Below are 22,108 nucleotides of genomic sequence, written 5' to 3'. Positions count from 1 at the left end.
CGTGTTGTGGTTCAAATTGAATTGGAAACTGCATTTTGGGTAAGAGATAAATAAACACATTATAATGTTGCTTACCGAATCAGAGTCTTTGGTGCGTCTTTCGCTTCCCATCGAAAACTATAAATTTTATTAGGATTCTTGAAATAGTCTTTTATCGGATCAAACAGAAATAAGAGAAACTAGATAAAAATATTAAATAAAAATAAAAGGAATTAAACTGAAATAATTGAACATAAGAAACAATATGTTTTCCATTAGACTATTTGTTAGTCATTAAAAGGAATTCGTAGCTACTCTGTAGGATATTAAAATTTTAGCGTGACTACGTGAAGAAAGCAATATTTGAATAATATTTTCCCATGCTGTGCTTTTTCAATTTACTTTTTCATTCTGCGATGTAATTGGTTTTTTCTGTACAAGAAAGTGTTTTTGCCTACAAATCGTCGTATAAGCTTGAATAATAATTTTCTACTTCCTAGTATTCAATATCTGCTACTTACAAGTTATTGAATAAAATTAGACTGTATGCAATGAATATAAGTAAACAAATTTCTGACTGTTCATCACTCACTTCTTCTACATTGTGATAAAGAACAAAAACACAACGATAAGAAGAGTATCTAGAGATCATGGTTTCGAACGTGTATTAAAAACACACATGTACACGTGTATTTCACGTACACGTACCGTGTCATTTTAAGTACATGGGTACACGTATACTATTTCACGCACGTTTAAATACATGTATACATATGTATTTAGTTACCTGTGCATTAATGCATCCTTATTTAATTCATGCAATTTTTAGAACGTTGATATTAATTTATGGGTCAAGGCTATGGTTTCATAAGCTTCAAGGTTGTTGATACAAAAACAAATTATAACATCACTTTTATTAACAAAATTTGTTGAATAAATTATGTTTTGATACAAGTAAACTAATATATTTACATTTTTGAGTAATAATTGACTTCTTCTGGAGCTAGCTATATTCCCAGCAATTGAAAAGCATTTTTCGGAAGCAACTGATGTTGCTGATATGTTTAAATGCTTCATTGCGAGTTCTGCAATTCTCGGATATTTAGTTTTCAAATTTATTTTTAGATTTATCTTGTATAACCATATTTTGTTTTTGAAAATCAGTAACTGTATCCTAAAAATTAAGACGAATCAAAATGCAGATATGTTAATACACGTGTATTTAAATATATATGTGAAATAGTATACGTGAATGTAAAAATACATGAAATAATACACTTGAAATAAGGATCCCTAAGATTATCCGATATTGATTATTAATTGTCTTGATTATGGATTATTTTGATCACTAATTGTATTAAGCTTCAAAAATACTTCTGGCTACAAGTTTGGAAGCATGTGTTGTTTTCCATTAAAATTGTACGGTAAAATTACTTTCAGCAATTATTGTATTATTTAAAGTGACCAGATATTTTCGGTTGCAATGCGGGACATGTCCAAAAAAAAATGTCACATTTTGAAAGCACCATTCGCTTAGTTTATTTAATTATGTGTAATTAAAATGCATTGGATCCATCTTTTTATATGTTTATTAATATAAAATGTACAAACAAAAGTATACTTCTGATAAATTAATTCAAAATAAACTCTAAATAATTCTAACTAAATGGAAAATAACAGTCTCAGTATTAAAAATAACTATACATATACTACATCTACATTACTTGAAATATTCTTATAAAATTCTTTACAGGAATTAGAAAAATTGTACTTAATTTGTAGCATTGCTTTCAACGTTACTACACTCAGCTGTGTTTTTTCTGAGGTCCAAATCTGATTTACCATTAGAAAAACTTTTTCCGTTGCACCATAGGTTCCTGGCAAACATAATGCAAATCCAATTCATTTATTATAAACATTAACAGTCACTTTGTGCCACTGCAAAAATGTTAAAACACTTACATATCCAATCTGGGACACTTTCCGGGACAGTTTTCAATGCGGGACAAACAACTCAATCCGGAACGTCTAGTCACCTTAGTATTATTGTAACTCTGAATTCTGTTTAATAGGTTCAATTATTTGCAATTTATTTTAACCTCCACGAATATGTGTTACTTCTTACTTACTCTTGTAATTTTTCTCCATTTAACTGCTATTTATAAAATTTGTTATTTGCAACATTTAAAACGATAAGGTAAAACGACCTGGAGAAGCGTAAAAGTACAGTGGCGGAACGTCGCGGACAGTTGAAGAAAACGTGTTAAGAAGAAACTTTTTAATTATTTTAATTCATAGAACAATTTCAGGTAATCAGATTTCAGGTAAATCGATTTCAATGACCTTGAAATATGTTGTAAAGGTTATCATTCTGAACAACTCATCCCTAGACACGTTATCGCGGCTCGGCTTTATAGCATATTTGGAATACTATTGGTAATTTGGAATACCGAAGTGTCTAACAAACTTCTAAGGTCATCTAATTTATAGTAGCGTAAATAATAGGGGCGAATGGCCTCTTGACCAATGAGATTCGTGGGCGAAGCGTAATTTAAACATTTTCGACTCGATTTGCAGTGGAGTAGAACGTCAATTTACAAAAGTTTTTCAACAAGTACACAATCGTTGTAATCATGGTTAAAATAAGTCAAAACTTTAGGGTAAATCATTTAATCTATTTATTTGCAAATTAATAGATTATATATAGAATTATAATAGAATTATGTTTTAATGCTATGTTACTAATTCGAAATACCGATTAGTGCAAGTAAATTTTAAGACTTACAATTGATATTTATGTAAGATCATTGTTCCTATACTGTGATTTCTGTGTATGTTTATTATCTATTCTTTTTTTCAGTTCTGTAAAGTAAAGATAAATTGGAATGCCGTCATTCCAAATTACCTGCACTGTAACAAAATCTTTACTTTACGTAATTTTTCAATGAGCGTAAAGTTTCAGTTACGTTTTGTTTTTCATTACTAATGAGAATTTGAAACGTAAAAGTTTATTAGTTTCCTAATGATCTTATGCAGTTTCATTCATTTCCATTCTTTGCCGTAACTTTGTTATTCCTCTTAAACCACCTGATATTCCAAATATGCTGCACTTTTACTAACATTTTGAAAATACACAACACTTGCACTGTTTGTATATCCAAATTCTTTACCCATAAATCCCTAATGTGAAAAACACTTTATACACCTTCAAACCAGATGTCCTCCCAAACATTCCATTCTTATCCTACGTACACTTGAAAAGTTTCGAACTGTATGACACGTATACGTCAGAGCAACTACATACTTTTCTCATCCCGGACGTGATTTTCTCTCGTACAATTTCTACTACGGTAGCGTGTTTGTACACATTTGCTCGGCTATATTCAAATAGACCCCTACAGAACCATGAAAGCCCGAAAACGTGTTGTTCGCTTGAAGATTAACGATTCGAAAGGTGAAAAATGGCCTGTTCGTGTATCGAGTGATAATTACATCAGAATGATAATATATTGTTCACCATTATCTATTATCCGCCGAGTTTATGTAACCGCGAGCTTGCTTCCGCAAAATCGCAAAGTTTTCGTATAAATTCTCGGCTTATCTTTAGGTAATCTTGTGCAAGGTAAAAATCACTTGCGTAGAACTGTAAATTTTATGGTTTGTCTAACGATGCGGCTGTAGTTAAACGATTTTGTTCGTCCTGAAGCTTATAAAGAACCACGCGCGGTGGTCGTCCTATGTCCATCTCCGCGATCGTTCGATAATTCGGTACGTCTATTATTGGATAATAATTTGTGAACGATAATTATTTCATCTCGAATATTAGGTGAGTTTATAGTGGATAATAATTTGAAAACGAGGTCTGTCATGTGTCATGTTACTCCTTTCCTTTCTGAAATTGCAATGAACGTGTTACCAACGACGGTTTGCTAGAATAAAAGCGAAGTGGACAAAAATAATAACTAGACTGCGGATGATGTGCAAAATTGGACAAAATTTTGTTTCTTATACTAAGAGTTTTAATATGTTAATAATGATAGCTGAATGCTATTAAATTTTATTAGAAACTATTTTTTACTGCGTTCTGTATTTCAGGAGACGTTATAAATGCACGAATATCCGCAATCTATTGATAACTTGATAATTTAAGTGTATATTATTTTCCATGTATACTTACAACAATTTTTAATCAAAGTGCTAATCTCGTTATTTATAATGGTCACTATATTTGTTTGTTAGAATGTCACTAATGTAAATTGTATCGTACACTTTGAAGTTTTCATATTCCTTCTATCTACACTTATCTCTTTCGGAAATATAAGTCGCTTCATGCAACTTAAAACAGGGTGGTTTACCTCACGTCGCCATCTCAATTACTCGTAAATTATTAGCTGTATGAACAAATATTTTAAACAACAGTTGTATGGTATCAAAGGGGACGTAGAATGCAATAATGTTTTTTACTGGGTTACATTTTTATCAAGACATACCGGTGATCTTCAGTTTTTTAAACGGAATCTCTATCTCATCTCGAATTTCGATAAAGTGTCAAATACTGCATAAAAAAGTATTATATCGTATAGGGTTTAAAATGAACAGTTTCTGAGATACCAGTACATTTTTTTAACATGTTGATGAGATTCATCTGCTTAAAGTGAGACCAAACATGACATAATGTGGACAATGTTTCTTTATTGATATTAATACAGAATAAGTAACGAGTTATTGAGGAGCTCATTTAGGTGAACCATTCTGTATGTGCAGATTTATAGTTGCCAGTTTAGGTATATATTTAAATGTAGGAATCACACAGGAACGCGTGTTTAGAATAAAAATGGTACGAAATAACTAAATAAACAATTAATTTATATTACTTAACCATTTAAATTTATGTAACCACAGATATAGTATTAAATATGTCACGTCGGTATCATTAAATATAATGCGATGAAAATTTTAAAACGAACAATAATTACACATATAATAATTGTTCTATTACTTTTTTTTAACTTTTTTACCTTACTGCTTTGCCAATTGTAATATCAACATGTAATTACAAATTACCGTTCTTCCTATTATTTGTATGCAATAGTAATGCCTGTTTATTGTCAAAAATTTATGTCAATATTGAATAATCACTGCACCATCTATTACTGTTAACAATTGCCGTCACTTTCTATAACTTTTGCCATCTATTCTGACAAAAGTTGGATTTCCCGTCGATAAAATAAAATAAAACTACAATACAAATTTAAATGCGACCATCATTACTTTTATGTATAACTAATAAATTATGAAAATCGATAAAAAATTGATGATAAGTATAGTTCTATTTTCATTTCTCCATTCATTCTATTCTTAAACTTATCAATTTTTCGTAAAATAAGAATTCAAATAATTAATTATTTGTCAACCGTCCCGTAATTTAAAAAGTAACGAATTACCACAACATAATTTATCCGCAGAACTAAATAATGAATCACTGCGGTTACTATTGCGCGTACAATTTTCCTTTCATTTAGTGTACATATGTATACATATATTATATTCAGCCGAATATATATTGATTGCATAAATAAAACAATGATTTCTAACTATGTAAAATTATAAATTCACTCCGAATGAGTGTTTCACAGTTAACCGATTGAAAATGTAAATGATACTGAATAAATATAAATAATAATATATAATAAATATAAATATTTTATATTAATTTAATATATAATTATTAATATATAATAAATATAATAAATATAATAAATATAATAAATATAAATATTTTTCATTGTGTTAAATTAAATTATTCATTTTGTACTATGAGACTCTTCTAACTGTTTAGATTAAAATAAAGATATATGAACTAACATATTGAAATGCACAAATATATGTGTATTCATGAATTTCATGACTCTAAGCATGTAATATTTTGAAATATACATGTATAGGGTGGTTATTAGTTTCAAGCGTTTTTCTTGTATTTATTGTCTTAAATATGTTACTTGTAATTTCTGTCACTTTATAGCTCGAATTTTTTCGTGACTATAAAAAAGTGTATGTAACGTGATACCAACAAATGTCAATCTCTAAATACCGTTATGTATAGAACACGATGTGTAAAAATTAAATTAAACCAAAATAATATCGATACGTCGGTATCTGACTCCAAAGTCACACGGGGCTATAGAGGGTTAAGTATATATTGTTGACGTATTACGTAGATTCATTATATTCTTACTGTTTAGATTAAAAATATCTGTGCGATTTATGTATATAAAAAGATTTTAGTTATTTACGAATTACAAAAAAAGTTTGAAGTACCCAATGAATTCTGAATTTCAGTTTTAGTTTCAGTATAAATTATAATCACACGAGCTTTCAGATTATCCGTCACAAGTGTAACGTCCATTGTAGTATCCGCTGACGATGATGATGTAATACCAGGAAACATTGCAAAATGATACCAACGAATATTGACCGGATAGCATAGACGGCTCATTAATTATGATCCGTCATTAGAACGAATTAAAAGAATAATGATAAAAATAAACGTTATAAGTAAACATAAATGATTAAGGTAAACTTTTAATTCATTACGATGAATTAAATGCAAAATTATTAAAATAAACATATAGATATTTAATAAAAAAAGTAGAAGTGTCTCTTTTATAATATACAGGGTGAATTATTTAAATCGATACTCACGAATGTCTTCGAAATCATTGATGATATCGAAAAATTTTCCAGATAGAAATTGAATGTTTTTGAGTGCAAAACAATTTGGTGTGGGTAATTTTTTTTATAGGTAATCGCGTAGAGAACATATGAAGGTCAAATTGGTTTTTTTATAGTTCATAGAAATGTTAATTTAAAAATTTAAACAAATGTTTTACTCCTTTATGAATTGTAAATTCTGGTCGCATAAAAAAAAAATAAAGTCAATAAAATGTTTCGTAGGCGTTTTGCTCGCGATTAAATCGATATGGAGTCAACTTGATACATACGTGTCCTTCTATGATTGATTGTTTCTACCTGGTTAGTATTTTTAAATACTGTCAATCATATAGTATCATTTATTTTCTTCAATAATCTCACCTAAAATGATAAGTATTATATGTAGATAATGTAGAATAGAATGAATCGATCAAAAAACAGATCTGTTAGCGTCAAGTTGACGCCGTCAACGCTGTTTTGCCTTCAAAGGATTTATGATAGGGACTTAAACTGCGTCACGATGAGGGGCCATCTTTATACTTTTTTTATTCGGGGTGTTTTATTCATAGCGTCGATGATATTTTCATCTTTTATTTGTATCTTTTATCCGAAGACTTTGAATAAATCTTCAAATAACTTTGGCCAGTCAGCCAGCTCGGAAAAACGTGCTGGCGAGCGTCGAGCGTCGAACGTCAAAGGCCAGCGACCGACAGACGGCATACAATGTAAACAGACAAAGACGAGATAAGGAATCACGCACAAATAAAAATTTAAACTATTATAATTTTCAATATATATTAATGAAAGTGTCACGAATGAACTGAGGAGATTCTGCCAGTGGAAATGAGTCCAAATACGACATCATTCGGACTATTTTCAATAATATATCATTTTTATCCGCAATATTACGTATGAGTAAAAATTGTTCAACTGCACTCGAATTTGGACGCATTTTCATCAGGAGAATCTCTTCAAATATTCAAAGTCGATTTTCTCTAAAACGAACTTCTTAACAAAACTTCTTAACAGATCTTTTAAACAAGTTTTATTCTTTATTTTCAATTTATTTTTTCATGGAGAATTACATTTTGCTCGATAGCACTACACTTCGCAGGATACTTTATACATATAACGCTTTATGTGAAGTATTTTCTCACAAAACGAATAATTTACGTGTGACTTGAACCCTCTGGGTTGATTGACTCACTCGGTGTCTTAATGGACGATGGGGTAAGAAGAAGATTGAAAATGACCTAATGGGAAATTTTGTTCTACGTGAAATGTTTCAAATACCTGTAATAGTGTGATCGATTTTACAGAAATGTCGTCACGCTGTACGTCACAGTCTAAAAAACCATCGTATGGTTTTCCTTATGGTCGTGCACATATCTAGATGATGAAAGCCGATGGGTATGGGAAACAGGGAGTCCCATTCTGTATTTTACCGGGTACTGTAACGAGACCGAAATCAACGATTAGTAAACCTTTCCACGAAAAGACACGCTCGCCTGACGTGTTACAGTCCTTTAAAATCATTTGCAGGTAGCCAACAAGAACAGTGTTTCGATCGGCGTCGTTAACAAAACTTCGGTCATTACGAAATTGCTTCGTACAGGACGCGTCGCCGCCATTGGTTTGATTGTTTAACGTAAGAAAAACATGACCTTTAGTTCTTGCTATGAAAGTGAAGAAGTTAACAGGTTATTAATAATTGTACTGCGGATCTTTATGCAAATTCAGATTTTTATAGATCAATTTACGGAACTGAAATTATGACAGATCTGTTTCTTTTAGTAGCGGTTTTTCTTGGGCCCCAAGTAGAGTAAATTTCATATTAATCGTCATGAAACTTTTTACAGTATTGTTTTGCACACTCAACAGTGATGTATCTGAATATAATTAAAATAGTAGGTACTAACTGGAAATTTCTAACATGATTATATGTTTCTACATACTTAAAGTTTTCAATCTGTTTGCCTTTTTTTAATGTTGTATGTAGTTATAATGTAATAACTATTTATTTCAGTCTCGTGGCTATGAAATGCACTTAATTTATAAGGTCTTGACTACTACATTACTATCTTAACTTAACCATTCATACCTCATATTCATCACCATATCATCAAATATATTTGTCAATGCCACAATTATCTTTTAACATTTTGTGCAAGTTTCTATATTCACGAAAAGTATCTTAAATATTTTCACAATTCTCGAAACTGTTGCATATGTATTTATTGAAAATGTAGTATTATCTATGATAATTCACAATTAGCATAAATTGTTTTGTATTCTTTGTAATTATTAGTAGCTTTTCATGCTTCCTCGGAAATGTACGTTTCGCACACCTGCGGTATATACTATTTATGACCTAAGACAACAATTATAAAGAATGAAGTTCTCGTTTTCTAATCGACGTAAAATACAACCATGAAGGTAGACTATGCTGTGGAGCTACATTTTTTAATGCAAATGTGAAATATCTTCATTAATCGTAGCAGTTCCTGAGATGTATCGACTCTCGTTAAAACCTTGTTCCACGATCGTCGTAAAACAGTATATATGTAGTAAAAAACTGATATATGGAATTATATAGTATGTAGGTACGCTTAATTATACTGGATCGTGACAATTATACCTTTCATTTTAAATTGACTGTCGTAATTTTCACTCACTCCGAGCTGACATTAAAATACGCAAGAACGATACATACATGAATTCAATGTTAATTTTCATTAATTAGAAAACGAAAAAAAAACCAAAGAATTCGAGTCAAACAGTTACGTAATAATATTTTAATGTGAAAACTATTTAGCTAATTAAAAATTTATTGAAATGTTTAGTAAAAGATATAATAAAATAGTCTAACACAAACTAAAACAATATCCATCGTTTTTTAACCAGTTAATACTCATAAAAACGTTGTGTTCAGAATTAATTTTAGTGTATTGTTTTTGTTATTTCAGAAAAAAACGCTTCCAACATGATATCGTTCAACGGTTGTAAAACTGCCTCGCCAATATATGCAATCATCGGTTTAGCGGCAATCATTTGTGTCACAACCATCCAAGCAGAACTTCGACAAGTGAACGTGGTAAGAAACGCGATTATTTTTGTATAACTTGCGCGTCTGGCACAAAAAATTCTGTCGAAACGAGACTGTATGTTTCCATTTACGAACACGATTGAAATTACATTTTCTCGTGACTTCTAATTTATAACTTTGCTTTAATTTTTCATTTTAATCTGTAATTTCTTTAAACATTACTGATATAGAGTCTAAATGATTTCAAACATACGTTGGTAGTGTAAACTGAATAATATTTGTTACATAGTTGTTGTAACAGTAGATGTATACGAAAAAAGGATCTTTTCTGATATTATCAGAAACATTGTTTTTGTTTTAAATGTAAAATATCATTAATAATATGTAACATAAAACGAATTATGAATGATTTTTAAAATTTGTGTGCATACCAATTGTTACTTTATAGGTGTTCAGACACGGTGACAGGACACCGGACATCGATAATGAAGGGTATCCAAATGATCCGTACCTCAATTTTAGCTACGCCCCGATGGGTCGAGGTCAACTGACTAATGTGAGTAACTTTATTTTATTTGCATGGTCTACATATGTCCACGGTGGCCAAACTGGGGCTCGCAAGTCGCATACGGCTCTTCTAGACGGTTATTGCGGCTCCCATATACTTATACCATATCTTTTTATAAACTTGACACATACTATATTCATGTATGTAATATTTCCGTAAGTTTGTTGACTTGCGTTGTGATATAGAGACAGATTGTAGGCGTAACTCACTATTTAATACCATTTCAATAGAGGATGCGGCTCTCTAGCATTTCTGATAGACGATATATGGCTCCTATCCTGACAAAGTTTGGCCACCACTGGTTTATAATATTATTCTACAACTTAAAGTCAGTAGAAAATATTAGTCACTAGATCAATGTACAGTAATGTCTCGATCAATGCGACGAACTGAGGTCTGTTTCAGAGCATTCCTGGCAAAGCGGAAAGGTTTTCAGCCCCTCATAAATTTGCTTGTTGCACGAAGCTAAGTTTCTGCTTAGCTTCTGTTTACTTTATTCCCTGAAGGAGACCCGCCAGTGGCGGGAATAACGCCGTTGCTTATGTCGCATTCATCGAGGAATCACTGTAACAATTTTACATCTTTATGTGTTTATAGCTTACAAAAATCTTCAAAACTTAATAATATAACACTCTTCATGGAATTGCTACGAATAATAATACTTTCATAAAATTCAAATGAATTCTCTCTTATTTTCGACTTATTATGTATATCCGTAAACGAAAAAAACAAAATTTGATTTCATTTAAATTATTTAAAATTTTTCTGTGTTTACTCAAACATTCACAGTTTAACAATAAACGTTATCATTTCCACCATTTGCTATATTATTTAAAATTTTAATACTTTCATAAATGTTAATAATTCTTATAAAAGAATGTCAGACTTTTAATATTGACTTTTATATTTTAAATAACATAACAACACACTTTTACAGAAAAATTAAAAAAAATTGGACCGAGATAAAATTTTATTTCCTTCGTTTATGGATCTAGTAGGTAGGAAATAAAATAGTAGTCGTGTGGATTTTATTAAAGTTTGTATATTATTGACTTTTGACAATTTTTGTCAGCTATAAATACATAAAGATCCGCAATCTGAATAGTTAGTTGGCACCAAGAACTTCTTACTGTTAACTGTGTGATATATAAATTTCTTCTACAATTCATACCATCTATGTCCGTTCATTAATTGCACGTTTACAAATTCTTCAAAGTAGCTATTTTCAATGTAATTCACATGACACACCCCATTTACATAATGAAAATTAAATTTACCGTTTAAAGTAATTGTATTGCTGTCATGAATAATAGAAAACTTTTTTATTTCTCTTAAATAAATGTGTATAACATTTATTTCAATAATTTTTATTTTTTTCTAAATGTTTCTTTTATCATTGCTTTGAGTCCATAATTGTGTAAGGAAGTATTTTCATGTTTCTTAAATGACCGCCGTATGTAATTTTGAAACGTTTCTCTTACAAATAATACAATTAGTTATTAATTTGTCTCAGGTTAGAATTAATTTAATTAAATTATGACCCAAAAAAAAAGAAATCATTCGGTTGAATTTATACACATGCACAGTAATGCGCATGTGTTATCTTGACTAAACTACGTGCCAAATTGCGAATTTTGTTTCAAAATTGAGAAACATTTATCAGAAAATGTTGGTGAAAATAATTATTATAAAGATACGTAAATAGGAATTGCAAACAAATTGTTACACTTTTAGTTACCACACACAGTTCACAGATCGATCATTTAAAAAATTCTGGTAGACAGAAAATTTTGTACATTTCAGCAAGGTAAACGGCGGGAATATCAGTTGGGAAAGATTATGCTTGAGAGATACGGAGGCTTCATAGGGAATACGTATACGCCGAAGTCTGTGTCTGGTCTTAGCTCCGATTATGACAGGACGAAAATGTCTTTGCAACTCGTGCTCGCATCGCTATTCCCACCGAGTAAACAACAAAGATGGAATTATCATTTGAATTGGCAACCGATTCCTGCGAGATATTTGCTCCGAATAGAAGACAACATTTTCCTCGCCGATGAATGTCCTCTGTAAGTGTCAACACAGCGAAAATCCGCAGGCGGTCTCTTTCATACATTTGAAATAGACTATTTGAACATTTGAAATTTTATGCAAATTCACGTTTTCATTGAATATTGCTTAAAAGATAGACCCACAGAAAAATTTCTCTTAATCATTAAGAGATTTGATAAGTTAAATATTAAATACAAAGTTGACTATTTTCGTTAAATCCATGGATTTCGTAGGGTTTTGTGTACTGATATGAATGAATAAAATTTGCAATCCAAATCAATATAAATCAGTAAGATTGCCTTCTGAAAGTATAATGAATATGTATAGAAAACGTAGCATGTTATAGTAAAGGTTATTACAAAAGCAATACTGCAAAGATCATTATTATTAACTGAATTGACATTTTAACTTGATATACTTAATGGACTTTTCATACATAAAACATTTTTACAGTTCGTAACCACTATGTATCAAAAACAAGATGATTATTTATACAAACGTAAATATAGAATAGGACTTCGAATTAGAAATAAAACATGAGTTTCCGTTTTCTTGAATACCGGTTTTGTAGACTCGTCAAACTTGCAAGTGAATATAACTTGATCAATGTGTCCATTTATGTCACATTACTGTTACTTTAATAAATATATATAAAGACTGACTGTGTGATAGTATTAAAAATGTTTTTTTCAATAATCGAAGATAACAAGGTCCATATAAATTAAAGAATAACGTACCAACATCAACATTTACAAAAAGTAGGAATACATAGTAAGTAATGGACAGACATGTTAACTAAATCGTATTTAATGGAACGAATAGTTGATGAATTTTTAAAATCATTTTTTAGTAAAATGAAACTACCTACGAAAAAATATATTCCACATTTTCGATTTGCTTTTACACAATCCTCTTTATCGTTGTACCGCGATTTATGAACTGTATTTTCTAAGTATGAATATTTCTTATGTTCCCAGATACTTGGCAGAATACGACAGAGTACTGCGATCGCCTCAAGGAAAAAGCGGAATTTCAAATTACAAGGACTTTATGCGACAGCTCACAGAATGGACGGGAAAAAATATAAGCACGCCATTGGACATGTATTACATCTATCATACATTAATGGCCGAATATTCATTTGGACTCACATTGCCAGAGTGGGCGTATAAAATCTTCCCTTACGGTGAATTGTGGAATGCAACCGTATTCTCGTACGATATTGCCAGCTCTACCCCTTTGCTGAGGAGACTCTATGCAGGTACGATGTTCTTCTGGATTTCAGCCTTATTAACGCTAGAACCACCAAACCCCATCAAAGTGACTGATTTTAAATTTCTTACTTTACAATTACTAAAATCACAAGTGTGCTTTTGGTAGGACTTTATGTTGACTTTTAATTTATTACTCATTGTACATTATACTACATTATGTTATGTACATTATAGTATATATTGCATATATCAATATATTATACAATTTAATTTATTATACATTCAACGCTGGTAGTTCTAGTGTTAATCTTATTGCTTTTTTGTTTCTATACTAGCTTATTGTCAGTCATTTTTGACCCAGTGTAGAATTTTTTATCCGTACACCAGAAATCAATATTTTCTACACTATTTTGATTTCAATATCGTAAACTTTATTTTCCAGTTACTCATTGAACGCATACGTAAATTCAGTTAAATTGAAAGTCAAGTATGAATTTTGATGTTGAAATTGGCCGAGTGAAGAAAGTGGAGAACAATGAAATATAAAATATCGTGTTTCTATTAAATATTTCTACGAAAATTCTAACTTATATGTATATGTTCATGGACACCTTGATATAAAGAGATTCGTATTAATTGTTCAAATCGTCTATGATTCTCATTAAAATAAACCTTGTTTTGTGTTTCACTTGTAGTCACAAATGATAATATGTTTTATAAACCGAAAACTATTTACTTCTGCGTCTCTATGCGAGTTAATTTCATTTTATTTATTTTTTTAAAGAAGTTTATACATAATATTATTAATGTTACAGGACCGTATCTGCTACGTGTGACAAGAACTATGCTGGATTTTGTAACGGGTACATCAGAAAATGAACGACTGATGTATTTGTACAGTGGCCATGAAACTAACATTGCTGCCGTTCTACACGCTTTACAGGTCTATAAACCCCATGTTCCTGAATATTCTAGTGCTGTGTTTATGGAACTCCACGAAATAGATAGCCAATACTATGTTAAGGTATGAAAGAATTTTAAATCATGTCATTTTATGTTATTCCTTATTGAAGTATTAGGGGTCAAGTATGGAATATTTATGTGTCGTTGGCAATGTTCTGTCAAAATGAAAGTCAAGCCTGATGTGCATGTTTTGTGATATGTATATTCATTATTGTTTGGAAGAATCAATAATGTTCTTAGTTATTAGTTAAATTCAAGTTATAATTTCTTAATTTCTGCGTACTTTATTTTTTAATGACTTATTTGTATATTTAGGTTGCCCATTATTTGGGCATTCCATCAAAAGTGGAAGAAGTCCAGTTACCGAACTGTGACCTTCTGTGCCCTTTGGACAAGTACTTGCAATTAACCGAGGAATTGATGCCGTCTAAAGAAGAACTAGTGTGTGACAAAGGTTTAACCAAAAAATACGCAGATGAAAAGTCACCAGAGGAACTAGATTTGACGAGATACAATTTGATACGGACTGCAAGAGCTTATAAAACAGAATAATTATGAATTAAAAATTTAAGTGTAACCCTTTGAGATGATTTTCATCTCGTTGAACCAAAGACAAGATATCCAGAAAAATAAAGAATGCAATGCAATAATTTAAATTAGTTTGTAATTTAAATAAATTTTTAGGGCATAGACATAAATGTAATATGAAAATGGAATGTTTATTTGTAACATAATTGTTCCTATCAATATTTATATTCTTTCATTCTTTCCGCAGCGCAGAAAGGTGGAATTGCATTTACAGTTACTGTAGTATTTCAATATTTCTTAATTTACAACAATATTTAGAAGACAAAGTTCAACAAAATTAAACAAAATAATAATTACGTGTTATTTACAATTGTGTAGATTGATTGTTGAATTCTGAATATATATTCTGCATTAACTATAGCTGGTTGTTACGGTTATAATTATGTAATATTTTTTTCCTGTAATTTGTAGTTGAGAAAATTATTGGAAAAAGTACAGTGGTGTCATCTACAACAAAACGTAAACTCCTAACTAATTATTATTTCAGTATTATCGCGAGATGGGACGGTCACCGATTATAGGGGTCGTTTTAACTCCAAGAAATGTCGCTGCGTATACGAGATATATAATCGATTTAATACAGATTTATGGTACTATTCGTAAATATCTTTAACTTTTTTAATAAATATATTCCTTTGTATCGTTTTTTACGATAAAAATAAAGACTTACGAAACCGAGGACTAAATTTTTATTTCTCTTCCTTAGTACAGTAGAAGTTCATTTATTGCAGCGTTCGGGGCTATAAACGGCATTTCCAGAAATACTGCAATAAACGAGCTCTAATCACCCGTACACTCTCTCTGCCAATTATTATCCTTTCATTTATTCGACATATAAAGCTGTACATCCCTAGTATTCATAACTGGCAAGTTCCACACTGTTTCAGGACCGGGGTACCCACATCGATTTCATGTTTCTATTTTTATTTGAGACCACTGCGTGTTGTATTCTTCGAATTGAAGAAAGAAATTTAATTTAGTTCAGTTTTGTGCGAAACTTCGGGCGGAGTGAACGTACGTGAGTATTTCTGAGTAGAATATTATATATATTTTGTCTGTTGTTTTATTCATTCTATTTTCGAGTACATTTCACATGGATAAATATTACAATAAGTTTATTGCGAATGAATGGAAAAATTATCAGCGGTAAAATCTTCGAGGAATGTAATTATAAAATACACCATGTATAGGGTACAGTCGAATAACATGTACGTGATTTCTCGTGAAAAAAAAATATGTAATAAAATTTGTACATTTTAAAACTATAATAATTACTTGGTCTAGGCAAATGAAGATCGCGGTCGCGTGCGTGACTTCACGGACTTCATGTGACTCACGCACGATTCTGTTGATTTGCTGGCGTCTTGACACGCAGGATTCTGTTCTTTGTTTCAAACGCTATTGTATGACATAAAACAAAACTGATAAATCAATAAATATTCGTATACATAAAAAAGCGCGTTGCAATGCCGATGCGGCATTATACTCAATTAACCAACTATAATAATTGTAGGCCCAACGTTGGCTATTCGTTGGCAAATTGTAACAAGTTTTCGTTGTATGCCCTATGTTGGGAATTTGTAGGAAAAAACACTAACCATATCCCAACTAACTCCCAACCGTTGGCCAACCATAAATGCTACTTATGTAAATTGCGAGTATTTAGGTTTTAACAGTTGGGAGTTGGGATATGTACATATATACAGGGTGTTCGACTATTAGTGGAAAAAAAATGAAGGGGTGATTCTTTGAGGCAAAATAAGACGAAAATCAAGAATAACGAAATCGCGAAGAATGCTTTATTCGTTGGTTATAAGCATTTAAAAATTCATCCAAATGATGGCAATCCGCGCGCACGGAGTGTCAGTGGATCACGGGCCGTGATTCACGGCTTGTAAGGGGAGTACAGTCAGTTTAAAGACTCAACGACGTGCAGGAAAAGTCGGTAGAACAGCTGTCCACTTACCCCGTAGAAGATGTCGATAATTTGTGCCCGCGATATTTGAGTCGAATCCACGTGTAGTGCATTTATTCTGAATACTCGATAAAATTCGCAAGAAATTTAATATCTTCTTACGAATATTATCGAGTAGATAAGGCTAATGCCCCTTCTAGTTGTCACGTGTAACAATTCCTATGTAACCGTAGTTACATCGATGGAATCATTAGTTTCTTCTACCTCCCGTTTTACAAAGTCTTACATATAACTTAAAGGGAACTGAAATTTAGACGCTTTAATGTTGATTTCCCTCGGCGGATGGCTTCTTTTTTGAGTCTACCTGAAAAGAAAATGAAGATCCCACGGCGGATGATCGATGTCTTCTGTCTTGAACTTATACTACTCTTACAATCGACTTAACTTAACTTACAACTAACCCATTTAGCTGTATACCAAGCAATTATTACAGACAAAACGATTGCAGATACTCTGAAGGAGAATATGTTTCATAGAGTCGATGCTCTCGGAAGGACAGCACCGATTCTCTCTGATGCTAAGTGGAAAACAACGGCAGTTAAAGTAATAACTACTCGGTATGCATTACAATTATTTTACAATGGGTTTGCAGCCATTCGCTCGGCATTATCTCGATTTACAAAACTATCGAGGATAACACCGATTACCAGGTCTCACCACGTGGAGGTTGCTGCAAGTGGAGACCCAAGGAAGATAGATGGAAACACAAGTTCCATCTATCTACCTTTCACAATAATCTTACAACTAACTTAGATATCTAAATACGCTTATACTATAAATATGGAAATCCCTCGGCGGATGGCTTCTTTCTTGAGTTTATTGAATTAAAATAAATCAAAATAAAGCACAATTAATTAGAATAAATCAAAATAAAGCATAGTTAATTAAAACAAATCATAATAAAACTCAAGTAATTATAATAGATCAAAATATAACATAGTTAATTAAAATAAATTAAAATGAAACAATTAAAATGAATTAAAATAAAACTCAATTAATTAAAACAAATCAGAATAAAACACGTATAATCAAAACAAATCAAAATAAAACACATATAATTAAAATAAATCAAATTAAAACACAAGTACCTAATTATAATAAATTAAAATGAAACACACGTATCTAATTAAAATAAATTAAAATATAACCCAATTAATTAAAATAAATCACAATAAAAAAAAATAAAAAAACGAACCCCTGAATCGAGTTCGGATAATAGAGAGGACCCCTTGAACTCCCCTTGACCAGTGTCCACCAGTGGTCAGCAATCGTGGGAAGACCTCGTCGAGTTCGGATAATAGAGAGGACCCCTAGAACCCTCCTTGATCAGTGTCCACCAGTGGTCAGCAATCGAAAGACCTCGACGAGGTCCGCGGACGCGAGTGAACTGAGGATTTTTCATTGCACGCTCGTATTTATGGGCTCGCAGCGACCGTGAACTTGCGCGCACTGGTGCGCGGTCAGGTGCGCGAACATTGAGTGCACTGGAAACTCGAGCTCGCCAAAAATTGTTTCTCGATTAATTTATTATTTCTAATAAGGTAATTGTTATAACAATTACCTCTCTGAGAAATATTGTTAAACATTCTGTCAGCTGTCTTGTAATGCAAATCGTTATTGTTTATAACAAATATAAATCGAAATATACAGAAACTTTGAAGATATGAACCGTGTAATGAACTTTTACGTGTAATAAATTTTACTTTATTGCAAACTATTAAACAATGACTATGTCGTAATGTTTATGACGATTGTTAACTAAATATTATTTATTGAAAATGTGCCTTGATAGCGTTTTAAACAAGGAATTCATAAAAATTTGTTGAACAGTAGGAATTCTTTGATTTATTTCAGAATAAGTTTAATATTATAATGTTTATAACAATCACATCTTTGGTGGAAGATGTTCAACATTGTATCATCCCTTTTACAATGCGAATTGTTAATAATTATAACAGATAGAAATCGAGATATACAGAAACGTGCAAGATATGGATCGTTTTATGAACTTTCACGTGGAATAAATTTTATTTTATTGTAAATTATTAAATAATAGCCGTGTCGTAATGTTGGTGGTAATTGTTAACTAAAAATTGTTTAATTTAATTGTGTCTTGGTAGAGTTTTATGCGAGAAATTTGTAACAATTTATGGCATGGTAGAAATTCTTCGATCAACGTTTGATCGTTATTGTCCTTGATAATAACTGTTATAGCTTTGAGCATAGACTATTTGGCTTACTCGAAATTATTTCACAATAAATTAAATATATCCGACAATATAATATTTATGCCAATCACATTTTCGGTGAGGATTGTTAAACATTCTATCACTTGTTTAGTAATGCAAACTGTAATTGGTTATAACAAATATATAAAAATAGAGGTATTCAGAAATTTGTAAGAAATGAATCGTTTTATGAACTTCTGTATGGAATAAATTTTACTTCATTGAAAAGTATTAGACAATGAGTATGTGTTAATGTTCATGGTGGTTGTAAACTAAATATTATTTAATTTAAATATACCTTAGTATAGTTTAATAATTTGCATTCTATCACAAATTATTCAATGACAACCACGTCTTACTATTTTCGCGAAATATGACATATTAATTATTTTATTTAAATGATTTGAACTATGTTTTATGCGTAAATCCACATCTTACATCTTTGACAACATATCCCCAAAATGTGATTGTTGTAAATATTATATTGCCGAAAATATTCACTTTGTTGTCGATTGAAGAATTCCTAATGTGCTACAAATTTTTACGTATTTCTCGCATAAAACTCTATTGAAACACATTTAAATTACATAATATTTAGTTAACAATGGTCATAAACATTAAGACATGGTCGTTGTTTAATAATATACAATAAAATACAATTTACTGCAGGTTAAAGTGCATAAAACGATCCATATCTCACAAGTTTCAGTATATTTCGATTTCTGCTTCTTATAAGTAATAACTATTTGCATTACAAAATAGCTGATAGAACGTTTAACAAATCCCACCGAAAATGTGATTGCTATCAATATTCTATTGTCTAAAATATTTAATGTATTGTTATTTAATTTCATACAAATGGAGGTAAGAGAAAAATTCTATTCTATAAACTGGGCCAAATTTCCGGAAACTGATCAATTAACATGCGCCAATTATCCGCTGTCTCTTGATTGTATGAGATATATAGATTCTTCAAGGAGTTTGTTAAGTGGTACATTCATCTTTTAAACTGGATTACTGCACATGTATATTCCCGCCAAGTCGTATTACTGCAGGATATACCACTCTGACCAATCAGCTACTCGGGATTTCCCGAAGATACCCGAATCAACCGCTCGGGACCGGCCGAATGTACCCGAAGTGTCATTCGTTTCGGAGAATTTGGCGGGATAAGACGTAGAAGCCGTTTGCTCGTATCAAAGTGAGTGTTTGACATTTACCTTTCATCTTTATTCATATATATATATTAATTCCTAGACCTTCATTAGATCTATATCGTTACTGTCCTTAAATATTTATCCAATTTAGACTAAATAATCCCAAATTAATTCGATATCGTAGGTTTCGGTTTACTCTTCGGTTTCACTGTGTAACAATTAATGTAACATTTACGTATTTCTGATTCAATTTGCAATCTTTGCGACACACCACGAGTTGAATAATTCATAATTTGTAACCTAACTATTCTTAACGTAGTGTAATTACTTAAATTTATGCTTATTTTCTGTTTCAGAGTTTCGGTTCGAAAGTACGCACTACCGTCCTGAGCATCGCTGACTGCCTTCAAACAGAATTCGGCGGGAAATTGGTGAATTCTGGTAAGTTATTATAATATTTATTATAACATTTATTATCACAACAAAGTGACACTTCATTACGTATTTTTATATTGTTTTTAACCGTAAGTGAAATAATCGTGATTTCATGGTTTGTGTTAAGATCAAATGAGAATTTTTTGGAGCAATTTTTTCTATACATATTGTTATGTAGTTGAAGCATGTAAAATGGCTTCCTTGAATGTTACAAAATTTGAACCACAATACTTTGAGACATTCAAATTGAAAATGTTTATGATTTACGTATCTCAGTCGTGAAATTGTATTAAAATAGATTATAGATAATTTCTCGTGTCTTTCCATATGAGATTATTGTATTTGGATTTATGTACAGTTTTTGGTGTAAATTTGATTAATACAAGCTGCATAGTTTATCATGCTTTTTATCAAAACATGCATAAATAATGCAACTTTGGTACATGTAATGATTTTATGAATATGTAGAAAAGCGGGACATTGATTAAGTAAAAAAACAAACATGATTGCAGTATAGTTATGTATTATGCTACAATGTAATTCATAAATATTATAAACTGAATAATTGTCGTGTTATATTTATCAGTAATAATAATATTGAGTGTAACAAATTTGTCTTGTTTTTTTTCAGTTTCTTTAAATGTTGCATCACTGAACATTAAATCGGATATCCTGATGTGAAGTTCCACCAGCAAAGACTGTAAACCTTTCTATCATCGGGTGAGTCGCATGCTTTTTTATTCCTCTGGTCCCCAATCATGTCGTAGGACGATAGGTCCGAAGCGGCACGGGCGACTGGTTGTATACGTGCAAAATTTGGCGAGTACAGTGAACGCGGATATGCAATCATATCCGTGAGTACTAACATTGATCTGTTGTGTTCCTTAGCTAGGCTAGGGTCTTCTTGTATGCCATGTTTACAATTAGTAATGCAATTCATAAATATTTTATATTAAAAGTATATTTATGAGTTCAACTTTAAAAGTTTGATATAGAGGTGAATGTGATGCAAACGAAGTCACATTGCTTACTTATAATTTCAATGTCATCGTCTGGTATCATTTATGAATGTAGAATGAAATAGCATTTACATAAGGAAGGGTACAGAATATAGAAAATACAATAAATTCACAATAGTCTACAACTACAGTCAGCTGGTACAAAAATAGTATTGAATTCATTAATGTGTAAA

The 22,108-nt window shown here is 31.1% G+C and overlaps 1 protein-coding gene across 1 annotated transcript; it reads left to right on the top strand.

Moving 5' to 3' along the window:
• Positions 1–15,153, top strand: LOC107190349 (venom acid phosphatase Acph-1-like). The gene is made up of 7 exons (XM_015579143.1): positions 1–39; positions 9,657–9,784; positions 10,185–10,292; positions 12,108–12,373; positions 13,334–13,617; positions 14,386–14,594; positions 14,849–15,153. The coding sequence occupies exons 2-7, from the start codon at positions 9,674–9,676 to the stop codon at positions 15,083–15,085; spliced, it is 1,215 nt and encodes a 404-aa protein (XP_015434629.1). The 5' UTR covers positions 1–39; positions 9,657–9,673; the 3' UTR covers positions 15,086–15,153.
• The last annotated feature ends 6,955 nt before the right edge of the window (positions 15,154–22,108 follow it).

Source organism: Dufourea novaeangliae, unplaced genomic scaffold (genome assembly GCF_001272555.1).
Source record: "Dufourea novaeangliae isolate 0120121106 unplaced genomic scaffold, ASM127255v1 scaffold177, whole genome shotgun sequence".
NCBI lineage: Eukaryota > Metazoa > Arthropoda > Insecta > Hymenoptera > Halictidae > Dufourea > Dufourea novaeangliae.
The sequence above is the reverse complement of the archived record's forward strand: the minus strand, read 5'-3'. Positions and strand labels throughout refer to the sequence as shown.